This window comes from Artemia sp. Qi Xiang Cuo, chromosome 5, assembly GCF_049724085.1.
Source record: "Artemia sp. Qi Xiang Cuo chromosome 5, ASM4972408v1, whole genome shotgun sequence".
Taxonomy (NCBI): Eukaryota; Metazoa; Arthropoda; class Branchiopoda; order Anostraca; family Artemiidae; genus Artemia; species Artemia sp. Qi Xiang Cuo.
The window spans coordinates 41,636,742-41,650,364 of record NC_142798.1 but is presented as its reverse complement, the minus strand read 5'-3'; the positions used below and the strand labels follow the sequence as shown (position 1 = coordinate 41,650,364).

Below are 13,623 nucleotides of genomic sequence, written 5' to 3'. Positions count from 1 at the left end.
TGCTTAATTTTATTATTCTTAACCTCGAAACATGTCCGTATCAAAAATGTCTAACTTCGTCTTTCAAAATGTCGATACAGCAATTTCCAGCACAGCAACTGTCACATTTTTTTTAATATCTCATTGTTCAAAGCATTAAGGCATTTAGTTTTTGTTTTTGTTTATTATTACCTTTTATATAACCTTATTATTACCTTCATGACTACCCTATTATTAGGCTACCTCATTTTTTACCTTTAAATTATTACCGTTAATGCCGATTTTTACCAACCTTAAAAGTCTCATACCAATCTTTAACGAAGTTTGTTCTACAGGGGTATATCACAATGACTGATACTCTGGAATTCCTCGTCATAAAGTCTGCGACTATAATTCTATTATTCACTCCCTGTCTAAATTTCCCATCCCTTTCCCCGAACAAATTGACTATGTATCGCATAATTCACATTCCCAGCCTGCCCATGTCAAAACATCGAATTTCGTCAGTCAAATGGTAATACAATAATTATTCTTTCATCATTACAAAATTCTGTGTGGCGGTTTTGTATTATTTAGAGCGTTAGGACCCCAAGAAAAGTCCCACCAGTTCATGCTAGGGATCAGTAACTCCTTCTTAAATCTGCACCAAGTGCTTGTCAGCTTATGACAAGAGGACACGAAGTTCCCGGGACCTCCAGTCACCAAAAATCCAGTGCATTGCTGTATGGCTAACTAATCTGTAATTTACTCTTAAAAAGTGGCCCCTTAGCCACTTTTTAAGATCGCCCTGTAATACTGTTTATAGTCATGGTTCTAGTTAGGTAAGCTTGTGAAAAGTCCGCTTGACGCCTCTATGAGGTCACGCAGGTAAGATCTCTCTTGCGGGAATAGGGATAAAAAAGGATCTTATTTGGAACCCGAAACCCAGAACACCAGAACAGATCTAGCAACGTTTTTTCTTTTTGTGTCAGTCTTTCATACCTTCATTTTTTTCATTCCAGATTTATAAAGAAGGATTTGAGCCAAGAGAGATACCGTTTGCAATTCAGGAGGGTGTTCCGGCCGTTTTAAACGTCACTCTAAGACGTGACCAATCGGTAAGTTGCATTCGTTGATTCTTTATTTTACCAAGCCTGATTTTTTCACTCTATTCGTTTTATTTCGTTTTAACTTTAAGCAAGAAATTGACGAAATTACGTTTGACTTCTATGAAAAGTAGTTTGATTTACACTAAGAACGGGACATTTAAAAAATTTTTATTTAAAAAAAAGTTTCTTAAATGTATTGTATTAAAAAAGAGTATCTTAAGCATATAGAGTTAATTTTTTAAATATTCAGTGTCGGCTTTTTGTCTTTTGATTAGAAAGGGTACTAACTAACTTTAAAGTCATGGATGAAAAAGCTATATAGCATTTACCTATAACATGCTAGACGTGATAATGTCTTCGTGGCCTACTTTAATATTATAAAAATCACTTTGCTCACTTATTAAATTGCTTGCTTACTTAATATTCATACCGACTGGTTAGTGTAAATAACGTCGCCAACTACCTCTAGGAAAGCCAATTTGCAGCATGATATGTATTATGCACGGTATTTTTTTAAAAACTAAAACGAGTGGAAATCATAGGCAGCGCAACAGCGCTGCGTAAGTAATGAGCCGTGTGGGCACAAAGTATTATTATAATTTTTTTTTTCTTTTAGACCAGGGCACTTCGTATCGAAGTAGTTGTCGTAGAAACTTCAAAAAGGGCTTATTCGATTGGAAATTGAAAGGGCTAGTGCCTTTTTAATATTCAAAAGTGATTAAAGGGCAGCTAACCCCCTCCTACGCCCACCATTTCCCTTACATATCCAATCAAAATTTTGAGATAGCCATTTTGTTCAACGTAGTTGGAAGGTCCAGAAATTATGTCTTTGAGGATGACAAACCCCCTACAGCCCTCAGGATAACGGTTGTAAGTTATGCCCTGGGGGCATTTAAGGTTTATATAGAAAGAGTGAACCTATAGCTCTTGACTCGATTGGGGTGAAGGGTTCAAGTCTGGAGTGGTTTTCATCGTATCTACACAATCGGTATCAGATAGTTCAGAATGGGTCATCTTTATCTTCAAAAAAGAAAGTAGAGTGTGGGGTCCCACAAGGGTCAATCTTGGGACCTCTACTTTTTATTATTTTCATTGATCGAGTGAAACATTACCTGCCAGAGGCTGGTTTCATCCTGTTTGCAGATGACACTTTGCTTTTTCTGGCAGCGCCTTCACTTGATGTTTTATATAATAAAATTCATAATGCGGTTTCTGAATTTCTAACTTTTTCTCAGCAAAATATGTTAACCCTAAACTTTTCTAAAACCTTTTTCATGATATTTTATAGACTTTCTTCTAGTGCTGGAAATGACCATATCACGGTTCAAGAAAATGTGATAAAGAGAGTAGCAACAACGAAGTATTTGGGGTTTTTAATTGATGAAAACCTGTCATGGAAAAACCATTCAAGTACAATAGCTGAAAAATTAAGAAGAGGACTTGGGGTGATTCAAAGAATTAAAAATCTAGTCCTAAAAAAGATCCTGAAAATGATTTATTTTTTTTTATTTTACCCATATATTAGCTATGGATGCTCTATATGGGCAAGTAATTTTGTAACATGTTTTAAAAGAGTACAAAAACTTCAGAATAGAGCTGTAAAATTATTATCTGAATTTGATGATTCTGATGAGGTTCCTGCTTATGAGCATTTTAAAAAGAATAAGTTAATGGATGTATCCCAAATTCGAGATTACCAAGTCGCGATTTTCTCGTATAAATATTTGAATCAGCTGCTCACCCCTGCTTTTGAAAATATTTTTACTTTTAATAGAGACCGTCATGATCATAATACAAGAAAAGCTGATAACTTAACTCATGAGTTTAGGAGCACCACTCGGGCATCTTTTGTCATTCGCCATTATGGTCCCCATGTTTGGAATATATTGCTCGAGTGTGTGAAAAATGCGCCTAGTCTTCCGGCTTTCAAGTCACGGGCAAAGAAGTTTCTTTTATCTCGTGATTGAATTTGGTGTTATGCCCACTCCAGGTTGTAATTCTATTTAAGGTATTTCCCCGATTTAGCTTGCTTTTTTTTTCTTTTTTTTTCTATCTAATTCTTGTCTTTTACTCTTTCTCTATTTTTTAATTTATTCATTCACCCGATAAGTTTCTTGTGTTTTGAATATAAAGGTATGAATTTTATTTTATTTAGCTGAGAGTGATAACCTCGCTTGCCCTTTCAAGCTTATTGTCTTTCTTGGCAGGCGAAAGGCGAATAGTGTTTGTTTTCTTTTTTAATAAATGTATATCTCATATCTCATCTCATATAAACTTTAGAGGGAATTCATTGGATTGGTATTCAGAAGCTCTAGTGCCCTCTTTAATCTTCAGAGTGATCTGAGGGTAAATACCCCCCCCCCCTCACATATCTCGTGTTTTCCCGAAATGCATCTGATAAAAATTTTGAGATCCATTTGTTGTCGTAGAAACTTCTATAAAGGCTCATTCGATTGGAAATTGAAGGGGCTAGTGCCCCTTTTAATAATCAAAAGTGACTAAAGGGCACCTACACCCCCCCCCCCCCCAACCACACCCACCATTTCTCAAAACCCATCCAATAAAGATTTTGAGATAGCGTTTTTGTTCAGTGTAGTTAAAAGTCCAGGAAATTATATCTTTGAGGATGACAACCCCCCGCAGCCTCCAGGGCAAGGGTTGTAAGTTATGCTCTTGGGGCATGTAAAGTTTCTATCTCAGAATCAGAAGTTCTAGTACTCTTTTTAAGATTCAAAGTGATCAGAGGGTGGATAACTCCCCACACATCGTATTTTCCTGAAATGCATCTGATTGAAATTTTGAGATGGCCATTTGTTGTCGTCGAAACTTCTAAAAAGGCTCATTGAATTGGAAATTGAAGGGGTTAGTGCCTCTTTTAATAGTCGAAAGTGATTAGAGGGCAACTAACCCCCCTCCCACGCCCACCATTTCCCCAAAAACATCGTAAACATTTTCTAAAAAGGCTCATTCGATTGGAAATTGAAAGGGCCTTTTTCAAAAGTCAAAAGTGATTGGAAGGCCACAAGACCCCTCCCCCCCACACCCACCAATTCCCAAAACACATCTAATCAAAATTCTGAGATAGCTATTTTGTTCAGAGTAGTTGAAAGGTCTGGAAATTATGCCTTTGGTGATGACAACCCCCCCCCCCCACAGCCCTCAGTGCAAGGGTTGTAAGATGTGCACCGAGTGCATATAAGGTTTTTATGGAAAGAGTGGTCGCATAAATTTTGGAGGGGGCTCATTGGATTGAAAACCAGCTGTTCTAGTTTCTTTTTTAAGAGTCAAAGTGATCGGGGGCAACCGATTCCCCCCCCCCCCTCCCCCTACGTTGTATTTTCTACAAATGCATCAGATAAAATTTTGAGATAGCCATTTGTTCAAAAATAGTCAAGAGATTATATAAAAAGGCCTTTAAGGTGGAGCGAATCTCCTAGAGTTTAGGACTAATGGTTGTAAGTTATGCATCAGGAGTATATAAGATTTTATGGAAGAGGTGGTCAAGCGAACTTTAAAAGAGGTTCATTTGATTTGAAACGTATAGTTTTAGTTCTTTTTTAAGAGTCAAACATGATGGAGAGCGACTAGCCCCCCCTCCCTGGCATCCTCTTCTCCCAAAACGCATTCGATTTAAATTTTGAAATAGCCATTTTGTTACCAATAGTCCAAAAATCATATAACAATGTCTTAGGGTGGACACAATCCCCCAGAGCCCATGGTCAAGGGTCGTAATTCATGCTAGGTGCGTAAAAGGTCTTTATGGAACGGGTGGACATATAAACTTTGGATTATATGGATTTTATTTGATTGGAAGTTGAAAGTTTTAGTGCCCTTTTTAAGAGTCAAAAGTGAATGGAGGGCAATCAGTCCCCTTCTCTCAAACCTATCATTCCCCAAAACATATCCGATCGAAATTTTAAGAGAGCTATATTGTTCAGCCTTGTTGTAAGGTCCAGTAATTATGTCTTTGGAGATATCAACCTCCCCACAGTCCTCAGGACAAGGGCTGTAAGTTAGGCAATTGATTCATTGTTACACTTAGTATGTTATTGAAAAAAGTATGCATGTTTGAACTTCACTTTCCAAGAAGACGAAGGATATTCAGGTGAGACTTTCAGAGAATGTTGAGGGGAGTGTTGAACTAAACCGAAACACGTTATGTGTATATGTATTGTCAAAAGGGGGCAACGCAGGGATAACTGAGTAGGCTATATTAATTTGGAAAATTCAGGAAATAATAAGGGAGATGATCAAAAAGGTAATATTTGCATGCTACCAGTACTACTACCACACTACTCCATTTACAGTATAAAGGGGAAATTTGAACTAAATCAAAAGACGCTATTTGTATGTACTTTGTCAAGATAGCGTATTTCAGGAATTGATCTGGGTATTAACTTGGAACTTTCAAAGAATACTTAAAGGGGAAGATCATCTCCTAAAAGGCAATATATGCACACTGCTCCTAATACTACTGCTACTGCTATATTTACTACTACTTCTATTGCAACTACTTGTAGGGCTAAGAGCATTGAGATGAAAACTTCAAGAAGTATATGAAGATACAGGTTATCAAAAGGACATATCAGCAATGTCATGGAAATGGCTAATTATGTTAAGCTTAAACTTCCAGGACTTGAATGGAGGGGTGTTCCACTGACCAAAAGGTAACAGGTTAATGCTACTGCTGCTAGTAGTATTACCGCTATTCAATACTACTGCAAGCAGCACCAATATTGCTACTATGGCTGCTATTACGTCCGGGCCTAGGGGTATGAAGGTGAAGTTTTCAAGAAATTTTGTGGGGGGAAGGTGAACGAAATCAGAACACGCCCTTTGTATGCAGGTTGTCAAAAGGGTGTAATAGCAATATCTTAGGGACAGTTTGGGGTGTGAAGTTGAAACTAACAGGGCTTGTTGTTAGGGATGTTGAACTAACCAAAAAAACATATTTGCACCCTAATGCTACTGCTTCTACTCATACTACTGCTACTGTTACTATTATTACTACTTCTTATACTACTACTGCCACTAAACCTTAGGCTACAACAATTTATTTTACTGCTACTATTACCAATACTGCTATTAAAACTAAGTATTAAGGTGGAAAATTTGGGATACATAAAACCTGTACGGAACTAATTCGAAACACACTATGCCCACACAGGTTGTCAAGCAGACGCATCAGAAATGCTTCAGGAACGGTTATTAAGCTGAAACTTTCAGCGTGTGTTGAAGGGGATTTCGAAGAAATCAAATGTGCTATACACATACTACAACTAATGCTACTACAACAATTGTTACTGCGCAAGCTAAGCGTGTTAAGGTGAGGTTTTTAAAGAATATGTTGGTGGGTGTTGAACTAAATCAAAAGAAAGTATGGGCATGTGCACTTTAAAAAAGGTAGGAATGCAATATCTAAAGGGTAACTTATATTATTAATTTAGGCCTTTAAGGACAAGTTATGGGGGATTTCTAATTAGCTAGAAGACGCTATATGCAAAATATTAATACTACCACTACAGTTACAGTAACTAATGACGCTAAGGGTATTAAGACGAAACTTCTAGGGAAAGCTTTGGAGTTTCAATTGAACGAAAAAACTGTATGCATGCAGGTTTTCAATGGAGCATATAACCAATATCATAGGCGGCACCACTCTGTAATAGCTAGAAATATCATTGAAACTTTTAAAGGAGCTAATTCGATTCAAAATTGAAAGCTCTAGTGCACTTTTTAAGAGTAAAAGAGACTGGAGGGCAGCCCTTCTCTCAAACCCATTCATTTTCCAAACGCATCCAATCAAAATTTTGAGAGAGCCGTTCTGCTCAGAATAGTAGAACGGTCCAGCAAATATTTCGTTAGAGATATTAGGCATGTCAACCTCCCACAATTATGCAATTGGCCCGTTATGCTTGAAGACTAAATTTTGCTTTAAAATAAATCAAAAGGCATTGTGTTTATGGTTGCCAATTAGTCACCTCAGCAATATATTGAGAACGACTGGGGGTATTAAATTGAAGCTTTTGGGGATGCTACTATTACTAATTCTGCTCTAAAAAGTTTGATAAATAAAAAGAGTGGAAGTGTATCCAGGTTGTCAAAGAGCATAGGTAGAATCTCCTGGGAATGATATTAAGTTTTATTTTTCAGGTCAACTTCAGAAGCTATCAAGTTAAATTAAAAAATACTATTGGTGTCAGGATTAAAAATTGTTAAAAAGTTTCTCCAACATTCAAATGGCAACCCATACTAAAGATTCTTACACATAAAACTGAAAAGATTTAAAATATTATTTTTTCTATTAAAAAGACTATGTCAATAAAAAACGAACAGAAATTAATTCAAAAAACTTTTTCCACATAACAGGTTTTCAAAGAAAAGTAAAGAGCTCCATTAAGTCAAGAATGAGCAGAAATGAAGTAAAATAATCTTCCAAGCGAAAACTACGAGGAATTACTGTCAATAAATAAAACAAACTCAAAACGAACAGAAACTACAATAAGTAGCCGAGTCAAACTCAAAACGAGCAAAAATTAACATGAGTTGGTCTGAAAACCCCCATATCTTTTCGAGACCAGAGCATAATTTGTGCCTCACTGAAAACAAAACACGTTTTAAGTGTTTTCACTTCTCTTACTTTAATAAATAAAAAATTATCAAAACCTTAAGGAATAAATATCAGTATATGTCAACTTAATTGACAATCCACGGTCTTTTTTTTTGGTGTTTGTTTTTTTTTCAGTATAGCGTAAATCATGTTCTGGTCTTGAGAAGGCATGGGGGTTTTCAGCCCTGCTCATTTCAATTTTTGCTCATTTTGTGTTTGACTCGGCTATTTATTCTAATTTCTGTTTGTTTTGTGTTTTATTCATTGATCGATGGTAATGTGTGTGGCAGTTTTACGTTTGGAAGATTATTTGACTTTATTTCTGCTCATTCTTGGCTTAATGGAGCTCTTTACTTTCTTTTGAAAACTTGTTTTGTGGAAAAATTTTTTAAATTAATAAAGAAATAAAACGATATAATAACCAAAACGGAAAATGAAAAAAATTACTATGAATGAATTAACGAAATTTAAAACTTATAGAAATGAAAATGAATAATCAATTCAATCTTAAAAATAATAGGTATTACTGTAAATGAATAAATGAAACCTGAAACGAAGATAGATAAAAGGGGATAATCAAGTTAAACTTAAAACAAATAGATATTACCGCCAAAAAGAGTGGGCTACCCAACGCTTCAGCTCTTACAGGCTGCAGCTGCCGAGTCAAGGCCTAGCTAGTAATCTCCCCCTCCCACGTCTGCCAGGGCCTAGTCTTCTTTTGCAACAAGCCACTCTGCAACTTTATTGTGTTTCTCAGCTCAGTTATGGCTTTGCATGGTTTTCAAAAATACTGTTCATTCATGAAGTTAGTTAGTTACAAAATGGAGAAAGCAGTGAAATTTATAGGTTGCTTTAAGGTCATGAGTGTAATAGTTTAAATTTACCCGTAAAAGCAACAAGCTACTAGCGCTTTTCACAACACTCATTGATTTTCAATTGAAATTTGACTGATTGCTCAAAGAGCAGAAAGACGTAAGAGAGAAATTAAAGAACATTTATGGAAATATTCCTTGTACCATTATACTAAAGGTTAAATATAGATTTTACCATTATTAGTGGGGAAAGACAATTAATATCATAAATCAATAAAATTGAAACCAATCAAAGCTAGTTGAAAAGTGAATAGTAGGAGAGCATGTAAGTATTTATTTCCGGAAAATAAAATTCTAAGAATTGGAAGTAAATTTAGTGTTAGTGATATAGTTAGGGCTGGTAAAACCAAGAGTGACTTTGAGCAAAACTGTCCAAGACATTATGCAACTGATTTTTTTTCAAAGTATAGGTTTAGTCAGCTTAATAATGAAATAAACATGGAAAAATAGTTATTAGTTGTTCTTTTTAAGAATAATTATCAAAGGGAAATCCTTGTTGATAGGGTGTTACTATATAAAATGGATGTTAAGGAATAAAATACATTACCCAATGATGTTATTTAAAGTTTTGAAAGTGAATGTATAAGAGAATAAGCTACTGTAGAATAAGTGGAATTTCGGGGATATATCGAAGAAATGAAATGTCATTGTTCTCAATCAGGGGGAGGGGAAACGCTTATAGTATTGAGGACAGTGAAATGAAGTTTGATTGTTTGAAGTGACTAAGTGAAAACGTTCCACAACCATGTATATCTTTAAAAACTTGGAAAAATCTGGGATTCAATTTTTAATGAAAAATACATCGATATATAATAATGCAGATTTTGAAAGTAGCGGGTACCAGATCTAAAAAAAACGTGTAAGAAAAATCAGCCAAAAAAAAACTAAAAATATGTGCCCTGAGCAACTTAAGAAGGTGAGCGCCTTTGAAGGTGTTGTTGTCTCTCCGAATCAACATGTTGTTAATTTTGAAATTTTGATGTGACAAAAGTGTTTTTTTGTAAAAAAAAACAAATTTAATTAATTAGTTGTCCTTATTTTTACGGTTAAATGTGGCAACACTGACGAAAATGTGATGCTGTCCTAAACTTTTTATATTTTGGAAACAATCAATTTATAAACCTTATGAGAACGTAGTGTTCAGATATGAATAGACCTAAGATGGTCCGAGAGGGAATTTTTTTCTGATGTTCTTGTTACTTTAAGCAATTATTCAGAAAATGAAGGATCAGTACACTCCTCTGCACCTACTTTTTATTTGGAAAAACAGGATATATTGATGAAACCTTCAGAAGATTGCCATTTGTTTATGCTTTTCATGCATTATGACAAGTCAATTTTCATTTTTCTACGCTAGATCCCAATAAGCTTAATCATGTGTGAATGTGGAATAACGTAAGACATACTAATTATAATTATAAAATAACATAGCTGTTGTAGTTATCAAAATTGATTCCAGTTCTTTATGGCGAATATGAATTTTCATCCCACTTCCGATTAAACTGCTTGGGATTCTTGGCTTTTCTTGATTTTTGACTATTCAGACAAAATTAAGAAGCCAAGGAAGTTGCACAAAGTAAAACTGTTATACTTTCTTTGCCATTTTAAAATTGTTTGAAAATAGCTTCAGCTGGAAAGTAGTTAATAACTCTTTCACTTAGACATCGTTTTTTTTTGTATCCAGTAAAAATAAAGTTGTTCCGTCGAAGAAAAACTAAAGCTTCTTATTTCACGGTTACTTTTTGGATGTTCAATATTAAGAAATTACGAATCAGGAACAACTCAAATAATCCCTCTTGTTTTTATTCTGTTGATAAAACTGCTTCTTTTTGACTGATTTTCTTCTGAACATGGTATAAATTCAAATTTTGTGGAAGAATTCTGAATTGTCATCTCCGATGCTAATTGGTAAGGTATTTCATAATATGTTGAACATTACAGAAGCTCCGCTCTGCAAATTAAATTGCAGGTAAATAAAATACTTGCTTGCTTCCGGAACTAATTTCTTCTGTTGATTCCCTCCTCGTTAAATTTCGACGAAAGGGTTGGGCACTATCTTTTCAACTATGACATTTATCTTCGATTTTGCTCCATTTTATTTGAAGTACACCTTTGACTCTCCTGCCTCAGTTCCGACTCTGTTGCCTCGGACATGGTGTGCGCGTTGAAAAAAATCTCAACTCTTTAACCTTAACAATGCTCTTTAATTTAAGTTTCATTTTAGGTGGAATCTCCTTCAGCAGTTCAAAAACTATCTTCAATTCAGCCCCAAGAACCTCATCGAACTGGAAATGGTTTTTTCAATCGATTCTTCAGCTTCTTCGGATAAATACTCTAGATAGTGATTTTTATTTTAGTTCCCGATGCGACAAGTATTATTACTTATCTAGTGTGACAAGTATGATTACTTAACCAAGTACGGTTATTTAGTTTCTCAAAATGAATGCGGGTCATGCCCGACAAGTATGGTGTCGTATATTGTCACTTAAAATTGACAATATCTAGGCAACCTTACTCAGAACTTGGCTAAACCCTCCAAAGAAGAGAGTGTTTCTTCACTAGTTTTGAAATTAAACAGAAAATTGGATTAAGTAGAATTAAACAAAATATTTAAAATCAAATAAAAGTCAACAATTAAATACAAGTGAGCCCTTCACACTTTAAAATGGGTGTAGTGGAAATTCAAAACGATTACTACCAATAGGTTTGAACCGCTATTCGGCAAAAGTAGAAACAATTCAAAATTAGCTTGAATTTAGTTTAACTTCAACATGTTAAAATTATATTTCAATTAATCGTCTTAGTTTTGGGCCAACCAGAAATTCATAAAACTAAGTCAATCTTCTTCTTTTTCAAACTCTTTCCTGTATTACAAACTCTAAAGGCTTGGCTAATTTTAAGAATCATATTTTAATTAATATATTATAAATAGATTAATTGCAAACATAGATTAATTGCCCACTTTTATGGGAAAAGTAGGAATTTTGTCTCTGGTCCGAACCGATGTAAAGCAAAATTTAAAGTAAAGCTTGGTAAAATAATTATAATCAAATATTTTTACACTTTCGTTTATGATTAATAATATTTTAGACCACTCTGCCCTTCAATTTATAAATAAAATGAAAATATTTAATATATATGACGGTCAAAACTTTTAAGGTTCGAAAAAAAATGGTTTTATTAAAAGTTTTTCTTGTTATTTATGTATCTTTTTGCTTTGTTTCTTACAATGAGCTTCATGCTTTTTCTGGGTAGTGCAAGATGGCGTTGGTTATTTATTTTTTCTCTGAGAGAAACAGGAGTTTCCTTTCTTATTAGTGTCCCTTTGTTTTTGGAGCAGACTTCATCAGTACAATTCTAATTACTAAAAGAAACAACGTGGCTTATTGAACTGGGCATTTAGAGTGATAGTCAGAGATTGGTCCAATCTCTTGAGTTGACAATAATCCTCGCTTGCCTCTCATGGTGTTTACTGCTATGTCTCCCGAAAACATGGTGTGAAGCCTGTCACACATTCTGTGCTTGAAAATAATTAATAGAAAGGTTTCCGAAATGATTTATGCTTTATGTAGACCTTATTATGTAGACCTAAGATGAACTTGAAATGGTATATTTTGAGTAGGGTTCTCAAAACGATTTTTTTTTCTTGGTGATTGGGCTTTCGCTTCCAAAGAGATGAAAACTCTCGATATTTGTTAAATAATCCGATTGTCTGAGACTTTTGTCTTGGAATCTTCATTTTAAACTCTTTTGAACTTGAACTTTTTGTTTCTACATTTGTGCAATTTTCTTTCTAGGCGATTGGGCTTTCGCTTCCAAAGAGAGGAAAACTCACGGTGTTTGTTAAATAATCTAATTGTCTGAGATTTTTATCTTGGAATCCTCATTTTAAACTGTTTTGAACTTGAACTTTTTGTTTCCACATTTGTGCGGTTCTCTTGATTAAAGGGGGGTAAAATTTAGTTTATTTGTTGAGATTTTCAGATAGTATTTACATCTGTTTTATTTATATATTTTGCCTATTTATATTGTCGTATTTGATTTACAATAAATGTTTGCTAATTTTATAATCTGTATTTTGACAATTTAGGAGATATCTAAATATGGTGGGCTCCACATATATTCAGGCCGAAATTAATTTCATAGTCCGATACTTTATTGAATTGGATATACATTGAAATATTAGAACACAGCTGCCTGTACTTGTTTCAGTTACTATATATATATATGTATATATATATATATATATATATATATATATATATATATATATATATATATATATATATATATATATATGTATATACATATATATATATATATATATATTGACCTGAGAATATAGGCCACCTAAGACAGCGCTATGGCTTTGATTCCTTCTGTGCGATTTTGAAAAATTAAATTAAAAAAACAAGTTTTTTTAACTGAAAGTAAGGAGCAACATTAAAACTTAAAACGAACAGAAATTATTCCGTATATGAAAGGGGATGTCTCCTCCTCAACACCTCGCTCTTTACGCTTGTTTTAAAAAATAAATTTGTGAGTCAAAGTCAAAATTTAGCGTAAAGAGCGAGGCGTTGAGGAGGGGACAGCCTCTTTCATATACGGAATAATTTCTGTTCGTTTTAAGTTTTAATGTTGCTCCTATTTTCAGTTAAAAAAAACTTGTTGTTGTTTTTTTTAATTTAATTTCTGAACGTTTTCGAATTAATGCAGCTTTGATTTTAGCTCACCGTGCATGAATAATTAAAATGAAATTTGCATTTTAATTTTACTTTTTTTTGGGCTAAATGTCTTTCTCAAAATTTTTTTCTCACGTAGCTTACTTAACGAACTTCTATATTCGTATGTTTTTATAACGTTTATTAGGGAGTTTGCCCCCTATTCAATGCCTCGCTCTTCATGCTGAAGTTCAAATTTTGTTTAAATCATAGATCCTTCAATCACAAAGGCCGGTTAATTATAATAAATAGCTCCTATTAGAGTACTAAAAAAACTCTAGTGTTAAGAGCGAGGTATTGACTAGAGGGCAAACCCCCTAATATACGTAATAATTTTTGTTCGTTTTCAGTTT

At 34.2% G+C, this 13,623-nt stretch overlaps 1 protein-coding gene across 2 annotated transcripts in view; it reads left to right on the top strand.

Annotated features, from left to right (window-relative positions):
* Positions 1-12,610, top strand: part of LOC148952152 (carboxypeptidase D-like) — an 86,169-nt gene extending 73,559 nt beyond the window's left edge. For both annotated transcript variants that reach the window (XM_089089597.1, XM_089089598.1), the window contains exons 11-12: positions 981-1,076; positions 10,774-12,610. In XM_089089597.1, the coding sequence (XP_088945723.1) occupies positions 981-1,076; positions 10,774-10,878 (201 nt within the window). In that variant the 3' untranslated portion in view covers positions 10,879-12,610. The remainder of the gene's footprint in view (positions 1-980; positions 1,077-10,773) is intronic.
* Positions 12,611-13,623: the final 1,013 nt, after the last annotated feature.